Source organism: Oncorhynchus tshawytscha, linkage group LG13 (genome assembly GCF_018296145.1).
Source record: "Oncorhynchus tshawytscha isolate Ot180627B linkage group LG13, Otsh_v2.0, whole genome shotgun sequence".
Lineage (NCBI taxonomy): Eukaryota > Metazoa > Chordata > Actinopteri > Salmoniformes > Salmonidae > Oncorhynchus > Oncorhynchus tshawytscha.
The window spans coordinates 18,876,733-18,901,777 of record NC_056441.1 but is presented as its reverse complement, the minus strand read 5'-3'; the positions used below and the strand labels follow the sequence as shown (position 1 = coordinate 18,901,777).

General features: G+C 41.3%; 1 protein-coding gene across 10 annotated transcripts in view; it reads left to right on the top strand.

The window, feature by feature from the left end:
• Positions 1–25,045, top strand: part of LOC112236880 (adhesion G protein-coupled receptor B2-like) — a 507,905-nt gene that overhangs the window by 239,175 nt on the left and 243,685 nt on the right. For all 10 annotated transcript variants that reach the window (XM_042295299.1, XM_042295295.1, XM_042295293.1 and 7 more), the window contains exons 3-4: positions 8,807–8,899; positions 11,015–11,200. In XM_042295299.1, coding sequence (XP_042151233.1) covers positions 8,807–8,899; positions 11,015–11,200 — 279 coding nt within the window. The remainder of the gene's footprint in view (positions 1–8,806; positions 8,900–11,014; positions 11,201–25,045) is intronic.

Below are 25,045 nucleotides of genomic sequence, written 5' to 3'. Positions count from 1 at the left end.
CATTAAAAAGGTTGGATGGAAACCCAAAACAGTCAATTAATAGTGTTCCAGATCTGGCGAAAAATTATTAAATCAGTTAAAGACCCCATTGCCATCTATGGTTGTGAGGTCTGGGGTCCACTCACCAACCAATAATTCATTACATGGGACAAACACAAGATTGAAACTCTGCATTCAGAATCCTGCAAATATATACTCTGTGTACAACGCAAACATTGCATGCAGAGCAGAATTAGGACAATACCTGCTAGTTATTAACTTCTTGCGTCGAGCCATCCCGGATCCGGGATCGTGAATACAGCCTCAAGCTCATTACCATAACGCAACGTTAACTATTCATGAAAATCGCAAATGAAATGAAATTAATATGCTAGCTCTCAAGCTTAGCCTTTTGTTAACAACACTGTCATCTTAGATTTTCAAAATATGCTTCTCAACCATAGCAAAACAAGCATTTGTGTAACAGCTAGCGCAGCTAGCGTAGCATTTAGCATTAGCATCAGCAGGCAACATTTTCACAAAAACCAGAAAATCATTCAAATAAAATCATTAACTTTGAAGAACTGCAGATGTTTTCAATGAGGAGACTCTCAGTTAGATAGCAAATGCTCAGTTTTTCCTGAAAGATGATTTGTTTAGGAGAAATTGCTCCGTTTGGTGCGTCACGTTTGGCCACCAAAAAAAAACGAAAATTCAGTCTTCAAAACGCCGAACTTTTTTCCAAATTAACTCCATAATATCGACTGAAACATGGTAAACGTTGTTTAGAATCAATCCTCAAGGTGTTTTTCACATATCTCTTCATGATATATCGTTCGTTGAAAGCCTCCTCTCTCCTCTCAATCACTGGATGACTGCGTGCAGCTTGTAGATTACGCACCAATTTAGACAAAGGACACCGGGCGGACCCCTGGTAAATGTAGTCTCTTATGGCCAATCTTCCAATGATATGCCTACAAATACGTCACAATGCTGCAGACACCTTGGAGAAACGATAGAAAGGGCAGGCTCATTCCCGGCGCATTCACAGTCATATAAGGAGACAATGGAAAACAGAGCTTCAAAAATTCTGCCCATTTCCTGGTTGAAGTTTCATCTTGGTTTTGCCTGTAGCATGAGTTCTGTGGCACTCACAGATGATATCTTTGCAGTTTTGGAAACCTTATAGTGTTTTCTTTCCAAAGCTGCCAATTATATGCATAGTCGAGCATCTTTTCATGACAAAATATTGCGCTTAAAATGGGCACGTTTTTTTATCCATAAATTAAAAGAGCGCCCCCTATATCCAAGAAGTTAAGAAAAGAAAAGAGCTGTTAAATTCTATAACCTCTTAAAAGTAAGCGATGCCCATACATTCCCCCACAAAGCTCTCACCTACAGAGTGATGAACCTAGAGAAGAGTCCCCTCAGCCAGGTTCTGGGGCTCTTTTCACAAACACATACAGACCCGAGGACAGCAACACAATTACATCCAACCAAAAGCAGAAAGATAACTAGTTGACCCACTGGAAAGAATCAACCAAAAACTGAGCAAATTAGAGTGATATCTGTCACTAAACAGAGAGTACACAGTGGCAGAATACCTGTGACTGACCCAAAATCAAGAAAATCCATGACTATGTACAGACTCTACAAGCATAGCCATGGTATTGAGGATGTTTTCCATATAGGGAGACCTGGTTCTCAAGAGAAGACAGGATATGTGCCCACTGTCCACAAAATGAGGTGGAAACTGATCTGCACTTCTTAACATCCTACAAAATGTATGACCACATTAGAGACCCATATTTCCCACAGATCACACAGACCCATGAAGAATTTTAAAACAAATCAATCATTGATAAACTTCCATATCTATTAGCTGAAATAGTGCAATGTGCCACCACAGCAGCAAGATGTTTGACCTGTTGCCACAAGAAAGAGCAACCAGTGGAGAACAAACTACATTGTAAATACAATCCATTTATTTATCTTCCCCCCTATTTGTACTACAATTACTATTTGCACATTGTTAAAACACTGTACATAGCTGATAATATAGCATTTGAAATGTCTCTTTCTTTAACCTTTTGGAGTGCAATGTTTACTGTTAATGTCTCATAGTTTTTGTTGATTATGTTTCAAAAAGAATCATACTTTTGTTTATTAAACATACAGTGACATACTCAGTGCATTTTCCCCATGCCATTAAAGCCCTAGGAATTGAATTGTGAGTGAGAGAGAGACAGAGCGAGAGACAGACAGAGAGACAGAGAGAGAGAGAGAGAGACAGACAGACAGACAGACAGAGAGACAGAGAGAGAGAGAGACAGACAGACAGAGAGACAGAGAGAGAGAGCGAGGGAGAGAGAGAGAGAGAGGGGGTGGGAGGGAGAGAGAGAGAGAGAGGGAGAGAGAGAGAGAGAGAGAGAGAGAGGGAGAGAGAGAGAGAAAGAGAGAGAGGGAGAGAGAGAGAGAGAGAGAGAGATAGAGAGAGATGATCAATGATCAAATATACAGACAACAAATTCCAATTGGCTATACTAAAACTCTTTAACATCATCCTTAGCTCTGGCATCTTCCCCAATATTTGGAACCAAGGACTGATCACCCCAATCCACAAAAATGGAGACAAATTTGACCCCAATAACTACCGTGGAATATGCGTCAACAGTAACCTTGGGAAAATCCTCTGCATTATCATTAACAGTAGACTTGTACACTTCCTCAATGAAAACAATGTACTGAGCAAATGTCAAATTGGCTTTTTACCAAATTACCGTACAACAGACCATGTATTCACCCTGCACACCCTAATTGACAACCAAACAAACCAAAACAAAGGCAGGGTCTGCTATACAAACTGATGGAAAGTGGTGTTGGGGGTAAAACATACGACATCATAAAATCCATGTACACAAACAACAAATGTGCGGTTAAAATTGGCAAAAAACACACAAAATTCTTCACACAGGGTCGTGGGGTTAGACAGGGATGCAGCTTAAGCCCCACCCTCTTCAACATATATATCAACGAACTGGCGCGGGCACTAGAAAAGTCTGCAGCACCCGGCCTCACCCTACTAGAATCCGAAGTCAAATGTCTGCTGTTTGCTGATGATCTGGTACTTCTGTCACCAACCAAGGAGGGCCTACAGCAGCACCTAGATCTTATGCACAGATTCTGTCAGACCTGGGCCCTGACAGTAAATCTCAGTAAGACCAAAATAATGGTTTTCCAAAAAAGGTCCAGTCACCAGGACCACAAATACAAATTCCATCTAGACACTGCTGCCCTAGAGCACACAAAAACTATACATACCTTGGCCTAAACATCAGCGCCACAGGTAACTTCCACAAAGCTGTGAACGATCTGAGAGACAAGGCAAGAAGGGCATTCTATGCCATCAAAAGGAACATAAATTTCAACATACCAATTAGGATCTGGCTAAAAATACTTGAATCAGTCATAGAGCCCATTGCCCTTTATGGTTGTGAGGTCTGGGGTCCGCTCACCAACCAAGACTTCACAAAATGGGACAAACACCAAATTGAGACTCTGCACGCAGAATTCCTCAAAAATATCCTCCGTGTACAACGTAGAACACCAAATAATGCATGCAGAGCAGAATTAGGCCGATACCCACTAATTATCAAAATCCAGAAAAGAGCTGTTAAATTCTATAACCACCTAAAAGGAAGCAATTCCCAAACCTTCCACAACAAAGCCATCACCTACAAAGAGTTGAACCTGGAGAAGAGTCCCCTAAGCAAGCTGGTCCTGGGGCTCTGTTCACAAACACACCCTACAGAGTCCCAGGACAGCAGCACAATTAGACCCAACCAAATCATGTGAAAACAAAAAGATAATTACTTGACACATTGGAAAGAATTAACAAAAAAACAGAGCAAACTAGAATGCTATTTGGCCCTACACAGAGAGTACATAGCGGCAGAATACCTGACCACTGTGACTGACCCAAAATTAAGGAAAGCTTTGACTATGTACAGACTCAGCGAGCATAGCCTTGCTATTGAGAAAGGCCGCCGTAGGCAGACATGGCTCTCAAGAGAAGACAGGCTATGTGCTCACTGCCCACAAAATGAGGTGGAAACTGAGCTGCACTTCCTAACCTCCTGCCCAATGTATGACCATATTAGAGAGACATATTTCCCTCAGATTACACAGATCCACAAAGAATTCGAAAACAAATCCAATTTTGAAAAACTCCCATATCTACTGGGTGAAATTCCACAGTGTGCCATCAAAGCAGCAAGATTTGTGACCTGTTGCCACGAGAAAAGGGCAACCAGTGAAGAACACGCACCATTGTAAATACAACCCATATCTATGCTTATTTATTTTATCTTGTGTCCTTTACCATTTGTACATTGTTAAAACACTGTATATATATATATATAATATGACATTTCTAATGTCTTTATTGTTTTGAAACTTCTGTATGTGTGATGTCTACTGTTAATTTTGATTGTTTATTTCACTTTATATATTATCTACCTCACTTGCTTTGGCAATGTTAACACATGTTTCCCATGCCAATGAAGCCCTTGAATTGAATTGAATTGAATTGAGAGAGAGAGGGAGAGAGAGAGAGAGAGAGAGAGAGAGAGGGAGGGAGAGAGAGAGAGAGAGAGAGAGGGAGAGAGAGAGAGAGAGAGAGGGAGAGAGAGAGAGAGAGAGAGAGAGAGAGAGAGAGAGAGAGAGAGAGAGAGAGAGAGAGAGAGAGAGAGAGAGAGAGAGAGAGGAGAGAGAGAGAGAGAGAGAGAGAGAAAGAAAAGAAAAATAACATTGGTTTTCCTGACACTGTTATTGTGTTTTCCGTGACAGCCGAAATTAGCGGGTTGGTGGCGACTGGCGTTTGAATTATCATAACCCTATTAACACAATCCCCAGGGAGACGTGTGATTGTGTGTGTGTTTTTCCTGAGATTTACCCCTCTGTCCTGCTCCACTGACCCTCTGTCTGAAAGGAAGATGAAAGGGGAGAATGAACACAAACACACACTGCAGCACCACCATACCTGCATATCTCTCAGCTCAACAGTACTTACTAACAAGACTGTGAATAGGAGGCACGCACCATTGTAGGAGGTTTGATTGATTAATGTATTTATTGGGAGAAAAGATGCACTAATTACAACCCAGGGGATAACACGTTAAAGAGATTCCACTTGTTTCCAACGTGGTCCCCGATGAGCGACAGGGAGGAAGAGAGAGAGAAGAAAGAGCAACATTTTCCTGACACTGTTTTTGTCTTTTCCGTGACAGCCTAAATTAGAGGGTTGGTGGCGACAGGCGTTTGAGCTATCATAACCGTATTAACACAGTCCCCAGGGGACGCGTGTGTGTGTACGTGTGAGTGAGTGAGTGAGTGAGTGAGTGAGTGAGTGAGTGAGTGAGTGAGTGAGTGAGTGAGTGAGTGAGTGAGTGAGTGAGTGAGTGAGTGAGTGAGTGTGCAGCCCAGGGCAGCCCAGGGCAAATCCTCCCTAATCACACCCATTTGACAGCCAAACTTGGGGTGTTCCCTAGAGCTCACCCAACTCCCCTGAATATCTGGAGATGGATGCTCTAACTAACTATCCGCTCACTGTCACTTCCAAGTGCCAATTGTCAACTACATGTCAGTGCACTGTTCTCTGTACTGTAGCTACTATTTTGACACGTTTGTGTAAAGTGAGAACCAGAACCAATATACAATATAATACTTTTCCCCTGTTTATATGATCTGTTGTTGATTCCAAACACCCTTTGATTTGTCTACCCAATAATAATGTTAGTTAAGCACCTTTAATGTGATTAATGTTGTCCTACTGTTATAGATAGAGGATTGATCAACCAAGTTAGTTAGTGTGCAATTAACAGCGACAGTTGAGGTTCAGGTGCAAAAATAGTTGGTATTTATTGACAGCGCAGGTGATGATGAGAACTCAATCCAGAGGTTATTTAAAAATGTACAGATTATAAAAAATTATGAAAAATGGTATCCAAAAATACGTTGATAAAATAAACCGGAATGGTCAATATCAATATTACTTGACTCAAGGATAAAAGGCAAAAGGCCCTATAATTGACACTGACAATATATTAAAGTCACACACCTGAAGACTGGCAGAGCTCTTTACAGCAGGAAAATAATCCTGCATCAACAAGAGATGTGAATGATTGTGTGGATTATTATTAATGGACATTTTTGTAGGGGTTGATCATTTTTTTGTCAGGGCAAATAAAGTCTGACATTTTTAAGTGGAAATTACAAGCCCTTTTTATCCTTGAATACACTACAGGTTTGCATTTCCTGCTGTGCAGATTGAGGATCATGGGTATCCTAAAGCATTTCCTGCTGTGCAGATTGAGGATCATGGGTATCCTAAAGCATTTCCTGCTGTGCAGATTGAGGATCATGGGTATCCTAAAGCATTTCCTGCTGTGCAGATTGAGGATCATGGGTATCCTAAAGCATTTCCTGCTGTGCAGATTGAGGATCATGGGTATCCTAAAGCATTTCCTGTTGTGCAGATTGAGGATCATGGGTATCTTAAAGCATTTCCTGCTGTGCAGATTGAGGATCATGGGTATCCTAAAGCATTTCCTGCTGTGCAGATTCAGGATCATGGGTATCCTAAAGCATTTCCTGCTGTGCAGATTGAGGATCATGGGTATCCTAAAGCATTTCCTGCTGTGCAGATTGAGGTTCATGGGTATCTTAAAGCATTTCCTGCTGTGCAGATTGAGGATCATGGGTATCCTAAAGCATTTCCTGCTGTGCAGATTGATGTTTATGGGTATCCTAAAGCATTTCCTGTTGTGCAGATTGAGGATCATGGGTATCCTAAAGCATTTCCTGCTGTGCAGATTGAGGATCATGGGTATCCTAAAGCATTTCCTGCTGTGCAGATTGAGGATCATGGGTATCCTAAAGCATTTCCTGCTGTGCAGATTGAGGATCATGGGTATCCTAAAGCATTTCCTGCTGTGCAGATTGAGGTTCATGGGTATCCTAAAGCATTTCCTGTTGTGCAGATTGAGGATCATGGGTATCCTAAAGACCTACACTTATCTGGCATTAAACATGAACACCTTTAACCTGGTAGGTTCAATCCTTAAAAAGATTTCACCCAAATCTAACTACCTGTAGCTCAGGACCTGAAGCAAGGATATGCATATTTTTGATACCATTTGAAAGGAAACACTTTAAAGTTTGTGGAAAGGTGAAATTAATGTAGGAGAATATAACACATTAGATCTGGTAAAAGACAATACAAAGAAACAAATATTAGTTTTTTTGTTTGTTTTATGTTCCATCATCTTGTATTAGCAAATGCTTCGACTAACGAACCATTGCATTTCTGTTCAAAATGTTGAATCAAGTCTGCCCAAATATGCCTAATTGTTATATTAAAATATTTCAAGTTCATAACTGTGCACTCTCCTCAAACAATAACATGGTATTATTTCACTGTAATGCTATTGTAAATTGGACAGTGCATTTAGACTAACAATAATTTAAGCTTTCTCCCCATGTCAGATATGCCTATGTCCTGGGAAAAGTTATTGTTACTTACAACCACATGCTAATCACATTAGAGCACGTTAGCTCAACCGTCCCGCAGGGAGGGGACACTGATCCTGTAGAGGTTAACTCCTCCCCTAACCTTAACCTTTACCTAACCATTTTACGAATCAACTTCAATTGGGTAATGTCAGAGTTGGGACATCCCAAAGATTCCTGATTGCAAGGACCGTGGTGAAAGCTTGCGAACTTCACCGGTGCGTGGTCATCTGGTAGTAGGAGCTAGCTCATGGCGGTGGGAAGTAAGTTGACAGGTTAGCAATACCAAACCAAAGAAAGACAATTAGTAAACATTTCTAAATGAATAGTATGACTACCACACTCTGGTGTTTGTTCCCTTACATGTACAATATTTGAGGACTAGTGAAAGCATAGGAATATGCAAGAATATGTCTGTTTGTGTGGGGGGAAATGGAAGGAAATGTCCATCATGTGATTAAAGCTCACAGGCACATCATCCCACCTATGCCTTCATATTTTGTCATTTTATTTTACCTTTATTTAACCAGGCAAGTCAGTTAAGAACAAATTCTTATTTTCAATGACAGCCTGGGACCAGTGGGTTAACTGCCTGTTCAGGGGCAGAACAACAGATTTGTACCTTGTCAGCACAGGGATTTGAACTTGCAACCTTTTGGTTACTAGTCCAACACTCTAACCACTAGGCTACCCTTGATGATAATAGATAAGTGAAATAGAAATGTAATATGGTTTTCTGTCATTTGGGGTAGTGTTTTTCTATTGCTGGTTATCCTGGAGCATCAGCTTTCTCAGGAGAGGCCGTGTGTGTGTGTGTGTGTGTGTGTGTGTGTGTGTGTGTGTGTGTGTGTGTGTGTGTGTGTGTGTGTGTGTGTGCGTGGGTGCGTGGGTGCGTGCGTGCGTGCGTGCGAGCGCACGCGTCTGTCTGTCTGTCTGTCTGTTTGTGTGTGTGTGTGCGTGTGGCAATTCAGAGAGAACTTCAGTGTTTTCTTGTCTGAGTTTTTGTTCTTTGTTACTAATGTAGCCTATTACTTAATGAGCTACATTAGATGTTCATGTGTCCATTATTCCTAGCTTTGTTTATCTATAAATTTTTTCTCACAAATGGTCGACACAACTTCAAATAGCGGTTTCCTGAAGGAAAGGAAGAATAGCAAATGCAATATAGATGCACCGTCCATCACTTGTACAATGCTATGACATAACAGTGTTCCATACCACAGTTACTTATATGTATATGTTCTCTCTCTCTATCCAGATCCCTACTCAGACTCAGATGATGATGACCTGAAGGTGAAGACACAGAGACCCAGATCAGCAGACCAGCCAGGTGTGTTTCAGGCACAGACAGGTGAGTCGTGATGTGTGTGAATGTGTGTGTGTGTGTGTGTGTGTGTGTGTAAGAGAGAGAGAGAGAGAGAGAGAGAGAGAGAGAGATTGAGAGTGTGTAAGTGTATGCGTGTGATAGACAACTAGTGTGTGAGCCTGGGCTGGATGTACAGGTGATGTAATGCAGAAAGAAGTTAGGAGTAATCTGTTATATAATTGTATAAAATATGGTACAAGAATATATATATATTTTACAGAAATAACACACACACACACACACACACACACACACACACACACACACACACACACACACACACACACACACACACACACACACACACACACACACACACACACACACACACACAGCCCCCTTGGCCCCCACCTCTGCCATAAGGATACCCCACTGGGGAAAACCCTTGGCACTGACTCTCCTGTTCTCATCCCTGTCTCCTCCTCTCCTCCTCTCCCCCCCCTCCCCCTGGGGCTCCTGTGATGAGCTTAAGTCCTGACTCACCACATGTAAATTAAGATGTAATGCGATTAACGGACGTGCAATTAATTTGATTTAACCGTGCGCTGTTTGATGACGCCACCCTCCAAGGACTTGATTTATGTAAACAGGAGAATAAAGTGGAGGAAGAGGAGTATGAATTAGAGAGAGAGAGAGAGAGAGAGAGAGAGAGAGAGAGAGAGAGGGAGGGAGAGAGAGAGAGAGGAGAGAGAGGAGTATGAATGGGAGAAAGAGGATAGAGAGAGAGAGAGAGAGGGGAGAGAGAGAGAGAGAGGAGAGAGGGAGAGAGAGAGCGAGAGAGAGAGAGAGGGGAGAGAGAGAGAGAGAGAGAGAGAGAGAGAGAGAGAGAGAGAGAGAGAGAGAGAGAGAGAGAGAGAGAGAGAGAGAGAGAGAGAGAGAGAGAGGAGTATGAATGAGAGAGAGGCAGAATTCCAGTCCCCAAAAATGCATAATTGCTCCTGTGGTGATGCTTGTGAAATTCCCTACTGCTGGTGTCCTTGTGCACCTTCCTCAGTGGAAGGAGAGCAGGAGAGAGAGGGATTTAGGAGTAAGAGTGCGAGAGGAGAGATGAGAGTGAGAGAGGTTTGGGGTGAGAGTGAGAGAGGAGAGAGGAGAGTGAGATAGGTTTGGGGTGAGTGTGAGAGAGGAGAGAGGAGAGTGAGAGAGGTTTGGGGTGATAGTGAGAGAGGAGAGAGGAGAGTGAGATAGGTTTGGGGTGAGAGTGAGAGAGGAGAGAGGAGAGTGAGAGAAGTTTGGGGTGAGAGTGAGAGAGGAGAGAGAGAGGTTTGGGTGAGAGTGAGAGAGGAGAGTGAGAGGTTTGGGATGAGAGAGGGTTGAGAGTGTTTTTGTGTGCGATGGGCATAGCGAGTCATCTTATAAAAGATAAAAGCAGGAGAAGAAAGAGGGGCCAAGGATCATGAATACATACATTTTTCCCATATCACCCCTCCCTTTTCTCTTATTTTACCCCCTCTCCTCCTCTCCCCCTCTCCCCCTCTCCCTCCTCTTCCCTCTACCCATCTCCTCCTCTCCTCCTCTTCCTCTCCTTTTCTCCTCCTATCCCCCTCTCCCTCTGCTTCCCTCTCCCCCTCTCCTCCTCTCCCTCTCCCCCCCCCTCCTTCTCCATCAAGGGAACTCGTCAGTGCAGTTTGTACCCATTTTCACTGCTGTCCCTTTCATTTAGCCTCTTACGTTTGACATGCAGCCCCTTCAAACCCCCCACCCCCAAATGGTGTCATTTGGGACACAAACCATATTATATTAATGCTCATGAATACTATCTAAATCCTCATGAATATTACCTAAAGGCTCATGAATACCAGACCACAGGTTCCATGCCTATAAAGATGATGAATATTACTGTGGAAGTGATAGGGATCGAGTAGACCAAATATACCTTTAGCTCCTTTATTCAACCCTTTCTTTCTCTACCTCTCCCTTCTCAAGTCACATCATTGAAGTAAGATTTATAGACATGAAAAGACACTTCTCACTTCTTCTCTTCCCCTCCTGTCTTTATTCCACTCCTTGTCTCACTCTCACCTCTTCATCTTTCAACTCTTCCATCTTTAATAATCCCCATCTCTTTCTCTCTCTCTCTCTCTCTCTCTCTCTCTCCAGGTGACCCTGCGGCGGAGGAGTGGTCTCAGTGGAGTGTGTGTTCGTTAACATGCGGTCAGGGTTGGCAGGTGAGGACGCGCTCGTGTGTGTCCTCTCCCTACGGCACCCTGTGTAGTGGCGCCCTGAGAGAGACACGTATGTGTAACAATACCGCCACCTGCCCCGGTGACCCAGCACTGAGCTCAGGTAGGCATGACATGAACACACAAACTTGTGTGTGCGCACACACGTGCACACACGTGCACACACACACACTCGCACACGCTGCAAAGACCACAGGTACTGTACAGTACCCAACACAAACATTTCATAACCACTGTATGATCACAGCTGTAAACTTCACTGAGACTGCATGAGACTGCACAGCCGGTACACATATTCACCCTACTATAGCTAGTTCCCCCACTGTGGAACATGGCCTTGACTGTCTGTACACTAATTATATTCTGCAGTTCATGGGATGTGTGTGCTGTGTTTGGCATGTTTCCGTGTGTGTGTGTGTGTGTGTGTGTGTGGCACACACGATGCGAGTTTTTGCTGATGCTCTTCTGGAGAGAGAATACAGAGGAAAAAGCAACAACATTTCCCTTCCCTGTCAGTGCATATGCTAATCTTGTTCTTATGCAAATGTTAGAATGTGATTTGTATTTCTAAGTGGCTTATTTTCCATCCAGCGCCAATATGAATCCCCTCAGCTGATCCTTTGATGAGAGATTGGTTGTTGTGTTGCGTTTTGTTAATTATTTCATTATTTCATTTTTTATTTCATTTTTTCCAGCCCTTCTCTCAGATGTGATTTCCTTCCCGCCGTGGCTTCAGGGGGTTGCGGTGGATTTGGGTAAGGCGGGCGGGCAGGCGTGAAGCGGGTGGATGAGAAGGAACGCTAATCAATGTGGATGGTGACCATGGGGGATGTTAGGGGCGACTGGCGCGGCGCAGTGTTTCCATTGACTGTTTCCTGTGATGCGTCGGGGATGGAGGGAGAGACTCCACGCTTTATATGGTTTATTAATCTATTTACCTCTCTAATTCACAGTGTGGATGTATACACACCGACCGGGAGTGGTTCCGACAGGTACCAAAAAACACACACACACACACACCAACCTATTTCCACTGCCTGCGAGCACCGAATATGCATTCATGATTTGAACAGCAGCTCACACGCTCAAGTATGTATGAACATGCGCACACACACACACAAACACACTGCCACATACGCACACACACACCATATTCCTTACTCATCAGTGCTACATGATCTCTCCATATGTGATGTTAATGGAAGGCAGTGAATTATTAATGTGTAGGTCAATGTAATTCACTAGAAACATGTTCACATAGCAACAAGGGACAGTTCTACATGCATCCTTTCAGTCTCACACAGCTACATTAGATCACAAATGGTCACACACACACACACACACACACACACACACACACACACACACACACACACACACACACACACAGAGAGATATACACCTTCACACACATAGTGTAGTATTTGAATCATTGTTGAATAATGTAGTCCCCCGGCTTTCACTGTAAACAATTCATCATGTTATTCATGTCATTCTCCATGTGCGTCCCCTGATTTAATTGACAAACACACACACACACACACAAACACACGGAAAGAGAGAGACACACACACAGAAAGAGAGAGACACACAGAAAGAGAGAGACACACAGAAAGAGAGAGAGACACAGAAAGAGAGAGAGACACACATATAGAAAGAGAGAGAACACACACATAGAAAGAGAGAGACACACACATATAGAAAGAGAGAGAGACACACACACATAGAAAGAGAGAGACACACACATAGAAAGAGAGAGACACACACATATAGAAAGAGAGAGACACACACACATAGAAAGAGAGAGACACACACATATAGAAAGAGAGAGAGACACACACACATAGAAAGAGAGAGACACACACATAGAAAGAGAGAGACACACACATAGAAAGAGAGAGACACACACACATAGAAAGAGAGAGACACACACACATAGAAAGAGAGAGACACACACACATAGAAAGAGAGAGAGACACACACACACACAGAGAAAGAGGGAGAAACACACACACAGAAAGAGAGAGACACACACACATAGAAAGAGAGAGACACACACATATAGAAAGAGAGAGACACACACACATAGAAAGAGAGAGACACACACATAGAAAGAGAGACACACACATAGAAAGAGAGAGACACACACACAGAAAGAGAGAGACACACACACAGAAAGAGAGAGACACACAGAAAGAGAAAGAGGGAGAAACACACACATAGAAAGAGAGAGACACACATATAGAAAGAGAGAGACACACACAGAAAGAGAGACACACACATAGAAAGAGAGAGACACACACATATAGAAAGAGAGAGAGACACACACACAGAAAGAGAGAGGACACACATATAGAAAGAGAGAGACACACATATAGAAAGAGAGAGAGACACACATATAGAAAGAGAGAGACACACACACACAGAAAGAGAGAGACACACACACACATAGAAAGAGAGAGACACACATAGAAAGAGAGAGACACACACAGAAAGAGAGAGACACACACAGAAAGAGAGAGACACACACAGAAAGAGAGAGAGAAAGAGACACACACAGAAAGACACACAGAAAGAGACACACATATAGAAAGAGAGAGACACACATATAGAAAGAGAGAGACACACATATAGAAAGAGAGAGACACACAGAAAGAGAGAGACACACACACAGAGAAAGAGAGAGACACACACACAGAGAAAGAGGGAGAAACACATATAGAAAGAGAGAGACACACACAGAAAGAGAGAGGGACACACATATAGAAAGAGAGAGACACACATATAGAAAGAGAGAGACACACATATAGAAAGAGAGAGACACACAGAAAGAGAGAGACACACACACAGAGAAAGAGAGAGACACACACACAGAGAAAGAGGGAGAAACACACACACAGAAAGAGAGAGACACACACACAGAAAGAAAGAGAGAGACACACAGAAAGAGAGAGACACACACATAGAAAGAGAGAGACACACAGAAAGAGAGAGACACACAGAAAGAGAGAGGGACACACATATAGAAAGAGAGAGACACACATATAGAAAGAGAGAGACACACACAGAAAGAGAGAGACACACAGAAAGAGAGAGGGACACACATATAGAAAGAGAGAGACACACATATAGAAAGAGAGAGACACACACAGAAAGAGAGAGGGACACACATATAGAAAGAGAGAGACACACATATAGAAAGAGAGAGACACACACAGAAAGAGAGAGGGACACACATATAGAAAGAGAGAGACACACACACATATAGAAAGAGAGAGACACACACACATATAGAAAGAGAGACACACACATATAGAAAGAGAGACACACACAGAAAGAGAGAGACACACATATAGAGAGAGAGACACACATATAGAAAGAGAGAGACACACATATAGAGAGAGAGACACACATATAGAAAGAGAGAGACACACATATAGAAAGAGAGAGAGACACACAGAAAGAGAGAGAGACACACATATAGAAAGAGAGAGACACACACACAGAAAGAGAGAGACACACATATAGAAAGAGAGAGAGACACACAGAAAGAGAGAGACACACATATAGAAAGAGAGAGACACACATAGAGAAAGAGAGACACACACAGAAAGAGAGAGACACACATATAGAAAGAGAGGACACACATATAGAAAGAGAGAGACACACACAGAAAGAGAGAGACACACATATAGAAAGAGAGGGACACACATATAGAAAGAGAGAGACACACATATAGAAAGAGAGAGAGACACACATATAGAGAGAGAGAGACACACATATAGAAAGAGAGAGACACACACATATAGAGAGAGAGACACACATATAGAGAGAGAGAGACACACATATAGAAAGAGAGAGACACACATATAGAAAGAGAGAGACACACATATAGAAAGAGAGAGACACACATATAGAAAGAGAGAGACACACATATAGAGAGAGAGACACACATAGAGAGAGAGAGACACACATATAGAAAGAGAGAGACACACATATAGAGAGAGAGACACACATATAGAGAGAGAGACACACATATAGAAAGAGAGAGACACACACATAGAAAGAGAGAGACACACATATAGAAAGAGAGAGACACACATATAGAAAGAGAGAGACACACATATAGAAAGAGAGAGAGAGAGAGAGACACACATATAGAAAGAGAGAGACACACATATAGAAAGAGAGAGACACACATATAGAAAGAGAGAGACACACATATAGAAAGAGAGAGACACACATATAGAGAGAGAGACACACATATAGAAAGAGAGAGACACACACACATATAGAAAGAGAGAGACACACATATAGAAAGAGAGAGACACACATATAGAAAGAGAGAGAGACACACATATAGAAAGAGAGAGACACACATATAGAAAGAGAGAGACACACATATAGAAAGAGAGAGACACACATATAGAAAGAGAGAGACACACATATAGAAAGAGAGAGACACACATATAGAAAGAGAGAGACACACATATAGAAAGAGAGAGACACACATATAGAAAGAGAGAGAGACACACATATAGAAAGAGAGAGACACACATATAGAAAGAGAGAGACACACATATAGAAAGAGAGAGACACACATATAGAAAGAGAGAGACACACATATAGAAAGAGAGAGAGACACACATATAGAAAGAGAGAGACACACATATAGAAAGAGAGAGACACACATATAGAAAGAGAGAGACACACATATAGAAAGAGAGAGACACACATATAGAAAGAGAGAGACACACATATAGAAAGAGAGAGACACACATATAGAAAGAGAGAGAGACACACATATAGAAAGAGAGAGAGACACACATATAGAAAGAGAGAGACACACATATAGAAAGAGAGAGACACACATATAGAAAGAGAGAGAGACACACATATAGAAAGAGAGAGACACACATATAGAAAGAGAGAGACACACATATAGAAAGAGAGAGACACACATATAGAAAGAGAGAGAGACACACATAAAGAGAGAGACACACATATAGAAAGAGAGAGAGACACACAGAAAGAGAGAGAGACACACACACAGAAAGAGAGAGACACACATACAGAAAGAGAGAGACACACATATAGAAAGAGAGAGACACACATATAGAAAGAGAGAGACACACATATAGAGAGAGAGACACACATATAGAAAGACACACATATAGAAAGAGAGAAAGAGAGAGAGACACACATATAGAAAGAGAGAGACACACATATAGAAAGAGAGAGACACACATATAGAAAGAGAGACACACATATAGAGAGAGAGAGACACACATATAGAAAGAGAGAGACACACATATAGAAAGAAGAGACACACATATAGAAAGAGAGAGACACACATATAGAAAGAGAGAGACACACATATAGAAAGAGAGAGACACACATATAGAAAGAGAGACACACATATAGAAAGAGAGAGACACACATATAGAAAGAGAGAGACACACATATAGAAAGAGAGAGACACACATATAGAAAGAGAGAGACACATATAGAAAGAGAGAGACACACATATAGAAAGAGAGAGACACACATATAGAAAGAGAGAGACACACATATAGAGAGAGAGACACACATATAGAGAGAGAGACACACATATAGAAAGAGAGAGACACACATATAGAGAGAGAGAGACACACATATAGAAAGAGAGAGACACACATATAGAGAGAGAGACACACATATAGAGAGAGAGAGACACACATATAGAAAGAGAGAGACACACATATAGAGAGAGAGACACACATATAGAAAGAGAGAGACACACATATAGAAAGAGAGAGACACACATATAGAAAGAGAGAGACACACATATAGAAAGAGAGAGAGACACACATATAGAAAGAGAGAGACACACATATAGAGAGAGAGAGACACACATATAGAGAGAGAGACACACATATAGAAAGAGAGAGAGAAAGACACACATATAGAAAGAGAGAGACACACATATAGAAAGAGAGAAAGAGAGAGACACACATATAGAGAGAGAGACACACATATAGAAAGAGAGACACACACATATAGAAAGAGAGAGACACACATATAGAAAGAGAGAGACACACATATAGAAAGAGAGACACACACATATAGAAGAGAGAGACACACACATATAGAAAGAGAGACACACATATAGAAAGAGAGAGACACACATATAGAAAGAGAGAGACACACACACATATAGAAAGAGAGAGACACACATATAGAAAGAGAGAGACACACATATAGAAAGAGAGAGACACACACATAGAAAGAGACACACATATGAGAGAGAGACACACATATAGAAAGAGAGAGACACATATAGAAAGAAGAGACACACACATATAGAAAGAGACACACATATAGAAAGAGAGAGACACACATATAGAAAGAGAGAGACACACATATAGAAAGAGAGAGACACACATATAGAAAGAGAGAGACACACATATAGAAAGAGAGAGACACACATATAGAAAGAGAGACACACACATAGAGAAGAGAGAGACACACATATAGAAAGAGAGAGACACACATATAGAAAGAGAGACACACATATAGAAAGAGAGAGACACACATATAGAGAGAGAGACACACATATAGAAAGAGAGAGACACACATATAGAAAGAGAGAGACACACATATAGAGAGAGAGACACACATATAGAAAGAGAGAGACACACATATAGAGAGAGAGACACACATATAGAGAGAGAGACACACATATAGAGAGAGAGACACACATATAGAAAGAGAGAGACACACATATAGAAAGAGAGACACACACATATAGAGAGAGACACACATATAGAAAGAGAGAGACACACATATAGAAAGAGAGAGACACACATATAGAGAGAGAGACACACATATAGAAAGAGAGAGACACACATATAGAAAGAGAGAGACACACATATAGAAAGAGAGAGACACACATATAGAAAGAGAGAGACACACATATAGAAAGAGAGAGAGACACACATATAGAGAGAGAGAGACACACATATAGAAAGAGAGAGAGACACACATATAGAAAGAGAGAGACACACATATAGAAAGAGAGACACACATATAGAAAGAGAGAGACACACATATAGAAAGAGAGAGACACACATATAGAAAGAGAGAGACACACATATAGAAAGAGAGACACACACATATAGAGAGAGAGACACACATATAGAAAGAGAGAGACACACATATAGAAAGAGAGAGACACACATATAGAAAGAGAGAGACACACATATAGAAAGAGAGAGACACACATATAGAAAGAGAGAGACACACATATAGAAAGAGAGAGACACACATATAGAGAGAGAGACACACATATAGAAAGAGAGAGACACACATATAGAAAGAGAGAGACACACATATAGAAAGAGAGAGACACACATATAGAAAGAGAGAGACACACATATAGAAAGAGAGAGACACACATATAGAAAGAGAGAGACACACATATAGAAAGAGAGACACACACATATAGAAAGAGAGAGACACACATATAGAAAGAGAGAGACACACACATATAGAAAGAGAGACACACATATAGACACACACATAGAAGAGAGACACACATATAGAAAGAGAGAGACACACATATAGAAAGAGAGAGACACACATATAGAAAGAGAGAGGACACACATATAGAAAGAGAGAGACACACATATAGAAAGAGAGAGACACACATATAGAAAGAGAGACACACACATATAGAAAGAGAGAGACACACATATAGAAAGAGAGAGACACACATATAGAAAGAGAGAGACACACATATAGAAAGAGAGAGACACATATAGAAAGAGAGAGACACACATATAGAAAGAGAGAGACACACATATAGAAAGAGAGAGACACACATATAGAAAGAGAGAGACACACATATAGAAAGAGAGAGACACACATATAGAAAGAGAGAGACACACATATAGAAAGAGAGAGACACACATATAGAAAGAGAGAGACACACACATAGAAAGAGAGAGAGACACACATATAGAAAGAGAGAGACACACACAGAAAGAGAGAGACACACATATAGAAAGAGAGAGACACACACAGAAAGAGAGAGACACACACACATAGAAAGAGAGAGACACACATATAGAAAGAGAGAGAGACACACAGAAAGAGAGAGACACACAGAAAGAGAGAGAGACACACATATAGAAAGAGAGAGACACACATATAGAAAGAGAGAGACACACATATAGAAAGAGAGAGACACACAGAAAGAGAGAGAGGGACACACATATAGAAAGAGAGAGACACACAGATAGAAGAGAGACACACACAGAAAGAGAGAGACACACATATAGAAAGAGAGACACACACACATAGAAAGAGAGAGACACACACAGATAGAAAGAGAGAGACACACATAGAGAAAGAGAGAGACACACATATAGAAAGAGAGAGACACACATATAGAAAGAGAGAGACACACATATAGAAAGAGAGAGACACACACACAGAGAGAGAGACACACAGAGAGAGAGAGAGACACACACAGAAAGAGAGAGAGACACACATAAGAAAGAGAGAGACACACACACAGAAAGAGAGAGAGACACACAAGAAAGAGAGAGACACACATAGAAAGAGAGAGACACACATATAGAAAGAGAGAGACACACATATAGAGAGAGAGAGACACACATATAGAAAGAGAGACACACATATAGAAAGAGAGACACACACATAGAAGAGAGAGACACACACATAGAAAGAGAGAGACACACATATAGAAAGAGAGAGACACACATATAGAGAGAGAGAGACACACATATAGAAAGAGAGAGACACACATATAGAAAGAGAGAGACACACATATAGAGAGAGAGACACACATATAGAAAGAGAGAGACACACATATAGAAAGAGAGAGACACACATATAGAAAGAGAGAGACACACATATAGAAAGAGAGAGACACACATATAGAGAGAGAGACACACATATAGAGAGAGAGACACACATATAGAAAGAGAGAGACACACATATAGAAAGAGAGAGACACACATATAGAGAGAGAGACACACATATAGAAAGAGAGAGAGACACACATATAGAAAGAGAGAGACACACATAGAAAGAGAGAGAGACACACACACAGAAAGAGAGAGACACACATATAGAAAGAGAGAGACACACATATAGAAAGAGAGAGACACACACACATAGAAAGAGAGAGACACACAGAAAGAGAGAGAGAGACACACATATAGAAAGAGAGAGACACACATATAGAAAGAGAGAGACACACACATATAGAAAGAGAGAGACACACATATAGAAAGAGAGAGACACACATATAGAAAGAGAGAGACACACATATAGAAAGAGAGAGACACACATATAGAAAGAGAGAGACACACACATAGAAAGAGAGAGACACACATATAGAAAGAGAGAGACACACATATAGAAAGAGAGAGACACACACACAGAAAGAGAGAGACACACATATAGAAAGAGAGAGACACACACAGAAAGAGAGAGACACACATATAGAAAGAGAGAGACACACATATAGAAAGAGAGACACACATATAGAAAGAGAGAGACACACATATAGAAAGAGAGAGACACACATATAGAGAGAGAGACACACATATAGAAAGAGAGAGACACACATATAGAAAGAGAGAGAGAGACACATATAGAAAGAGAGAGACACACATATAGAAAGAGAGAGACACACATATAGAAAGAGAGAGACACACATATAGAAAGAGAGAGAGACACACATATAGAAAGAGAGAGACACACATATAGAAAGAGAGAGACACACATATAGAGAGAGAGACACACATATAGAAAGAGAGAGACACACATATAGAAAGAGAGAGACACACACACAGAAAGAGAGAGACACACATATAGAAAGAGAGAGACACACATATAGAAAGAGAGAGACACACATATAGAAAGAGAGAGACACACATATAGAGAGAGAGACACACATATAGAAAGAGAGAGACACACATATAGAAAGAGAGAGACACACATATAGAAAGAGAGAGACACACATATAGAAAGAGAGAGACACACATATAGAAAGAGAGAGACACACATAGAAAGAGAGAGACACACATATAGAAAGAGAGAGACACACATATAGAAAGAGAGAGACACACATATAGAAAGAGAGAGACACACACATATAGAAAGAGAGAGACACACACATAGACACACATATAGAAAGAGAGAGACACACATATAGAAAGAGAGAGACACACATATAGAAAGAGAGAGACACACATATAGAAAGAGAGAGACACACATATAGAAAGAGAGAGACACACATATAGAGAGAGAGACACACATATAGAAAGAGAGAGACACACATATAGAAAGAGAGAGACACACACAGAAAGAGAGAGAGACACACATATAGAAAGAGAGACACACATATAGAAAGAGAGAGACACACATATAGAGAGAGAGACACACATATAGAAAGAGAGAGACACACATATAGAAAGAGAGAGACACACATATAGAGAGAGAGACACACATATAGAAAGAGAGAGACACACATAGAGAGAGAGAGACACACAAAGAGAGAGACACACAGAAGAGAGACACACATATAGAGAGAGAGACACACATATAGAAAGAGAGAGACACACATATAGAAAGAGAGAGACACACATATAGAGAGAGAGACACACATATAGAAAGAGAGAGACACACACAGAGAGAGAGAGAGACACACATATAGAGAGAGAGACACACATATAGAGAGAGACACACATATAGAAAGAGAGAGACACACACAGAGAAAGAGAGAGACACACATATAGAAAGAGAGAGACACACATATAGAAAGAGAGAGACACACATATAGAAAGAGAGAGAGAAAGAGAGAGAGACACATATAGAAAGAGAGAGACACACATATAGAAAGAGAGAGACACACATATAGAAAGAGAGAGACACACATATAGAAAGAGAGAGACACACATATAGAAAGAGAGAGACACACATATAGAAAGAGAGAGACACACATATAGAAAGAGAGAGACACACATATAGAAAGAGAGAGAGACACACAGAAAGAGAGAGACACACATATAGAAAGAGAGAGACACACACAGAAAGAGAGAGACACACATATAGAAAGAGAGAGAGACACACAGAAAGAGAGAGACACACACATAGAAAGAGAGAGACACACATATAGAAAGAGAGAGAGAAAGAGAGAGACACACAGAAAGAGAGAGACACACATATAGAAAGAGAGAGACACACATATAGAAAGAGAGAGACACACATATAGAAAGAGAGAGACACACAGAAAGAGAGAGAGAGACACACATATAGAAAGAGAGAGACACACACACATAGAAAGAGAGAGACACACAGAAAGAGAGAGAGAGAGACACACATAGAAAGAGAGAGACACACACATAGAAAGAGAGAGACACACAGAAAGAGAGAGACACACATATAGAAAGAGAGAGACACACATATAGAAAGAGAGAGACACACATATAGAAAGAGAGAGACACACATATAGAAAGAGAGAGACACACATATAGAAAGAGAGAGACACACAGAAAGAGAGAGACACACAGAAAGAGAGAGAGAGACACACACACACACAGAAAGAGAGAGAGACACACAGAAAGAGAGAGAGAGACACACACACACAGAAAGAGAGAGAGAGACACACAGAAAGAGAGAGAGAGACACATATAGAAAGAGAGAGACACACATATAGAAAGAGAGAGACACACACATATAGAAAGAGAGAGACACACATATAGAAAGAGAGAGACACACAGAAAGAGAGAGACACACAGAAAGAGAGAGAGACACACACACACAGAAAGAGAGAGAGACACACAGAAAGAGAGAGAGACACACACACACACAGAAAGAGAGAGAGAGACACACAGAAAGAGAGAGAGAGACACACACACACACAGAAAGAGAGAGAGAGACACACACATATAGAAAGAGAGAGACACACACATATAGAAAGAGAGAGACACACAGAAAGAGAGAGAGAGACACACACACACACACAGAAAGAGAGAGACACACACATAGAAAGAGAGAGAGACACACACACACAGAAAGAGAGAGAGAGACACACACATATAGAAAGAGAGAGACACACACAGAAAGAGAGAGACACACACATATAGAAAGAGAGAGAGACACACAGAAAGAGAGAGAGAGACACACAGAAAGAGAGAGAGACACACAGAAAGAGAGAGACACACACATATAGAAAGAGAGAGAGACACACAGAAAGAGAGGGACACACATATAGAAAGAGAGAGAGAGACACACAGAAAGAGAGAGAGAGACACACAGAAAGAGAGAGAGAGACACACACACAGAAAGAGAGAGAGACACACACACACAGAGAGAGAGAGACACACAGAAAGAGAGAGAGAGACACATAGAAAGAGAGAGACACACACACATAGAAAGAGAGAGACACACACATATAGAAAGAGAGAGAGACACACAGAAAGAGAGAGAGAGACACACAGAAAGAGAGAGACACACACACATAGAAAGAGAGAGACACACACATATAGAAAGAGAGAGAGACCCACAGAAAGAGAGAGAGAGACACACAGAAAGAGAGAGACACACACACAGAAAGAGAGAGACACACACATATAGAAAGAGAGAGAGAGACACACAGAAAGAGAGAGAGAGACAGACAGAAAGAGAGAGACACACACACATAGAAAGAGAGAGACATACACATATAGAAAGAGAGAGAGAGACACACATATAGAAAGAAACACACACACAGAAAGAGAGAGACACACACACAAAGAAAGAGAGAGAGACACACAGAAAGAGAGAGAGAGACACACACACACACAGAAAGAGAGAGAGAGACACACACACACAGAAAGAGAGAGAGAGACACACATATAGAAAGAGAGAGACACACACACATAGAAAGAGAGAGAGAGACACACAGAAAGAGAGAGAGACACACACACATAGAAAGAGAGAGAGACACACAGAAAGAGAGAGACACACACATAGAAAGAGAGAGAGACACACAGAAAGAGAGAGACACACATATAGAAAGAGAGAGAGACACACACATAGAAAGAGAGAGAGACACACACATATAGAAAGAGAGAGACACACATATAGAAAGAGAGAGAGACACACAGAAAGAGAGACACACACATATAGAAAGAGAGAGAGACACACAGAAAGAGAGAGACACACACACATAGAAAGAGAGAGAGACACACAGAAAGAGAGAGACACACACATAGAGAAAGAGAGAGAGACACACAGAAAGAGAGAGAGAGACACACAGAAAGAGAGAGAGACACACAGAAAGAGAGAGACACACACATATAGAAAGAGAGAGAGACACACAGAAAGAGAGGGACACACATATAGAAAGAGAGAGAGACACACACAGAAAGAGAGAGAGACACACACAGAAAGAGAGAGAGAGAGACACACACACAGAAAGAGAGAGACACACACACACACAGAAAGAGAGAGACACACAGAAAGAGAGAGAGACACACAGAAAGAGAGAGACACACACACAGAGAAAGAGAGAGAGAGAGACACACATATAGAAAGAGAGAGAGAGACACACAGAAAGAGAGAGAGAGACACACACACACAGAAAGAAACACACACACACACAGAAAAGAGAGAGAGACACACACAGAGAGAGAGAGACACACACACAGAAAGAGAGAGACACACACACAGAAAGAGAGAGACACACACACAGAAAGAGAGAGACACACACACATAGAAAGAGAGAGACACACAGAAAGAGAGAGAGACACACATATAGAAAGAGAGAGAGACACACATATAGAAAGAGAGAGAGACACACAGAAAGAGAGAGAGACACACATATAGAAAGAGAGAGACACACACACAGAAAGAGAGAGACACACATATAGAAAGAGAGAGAGACACACAG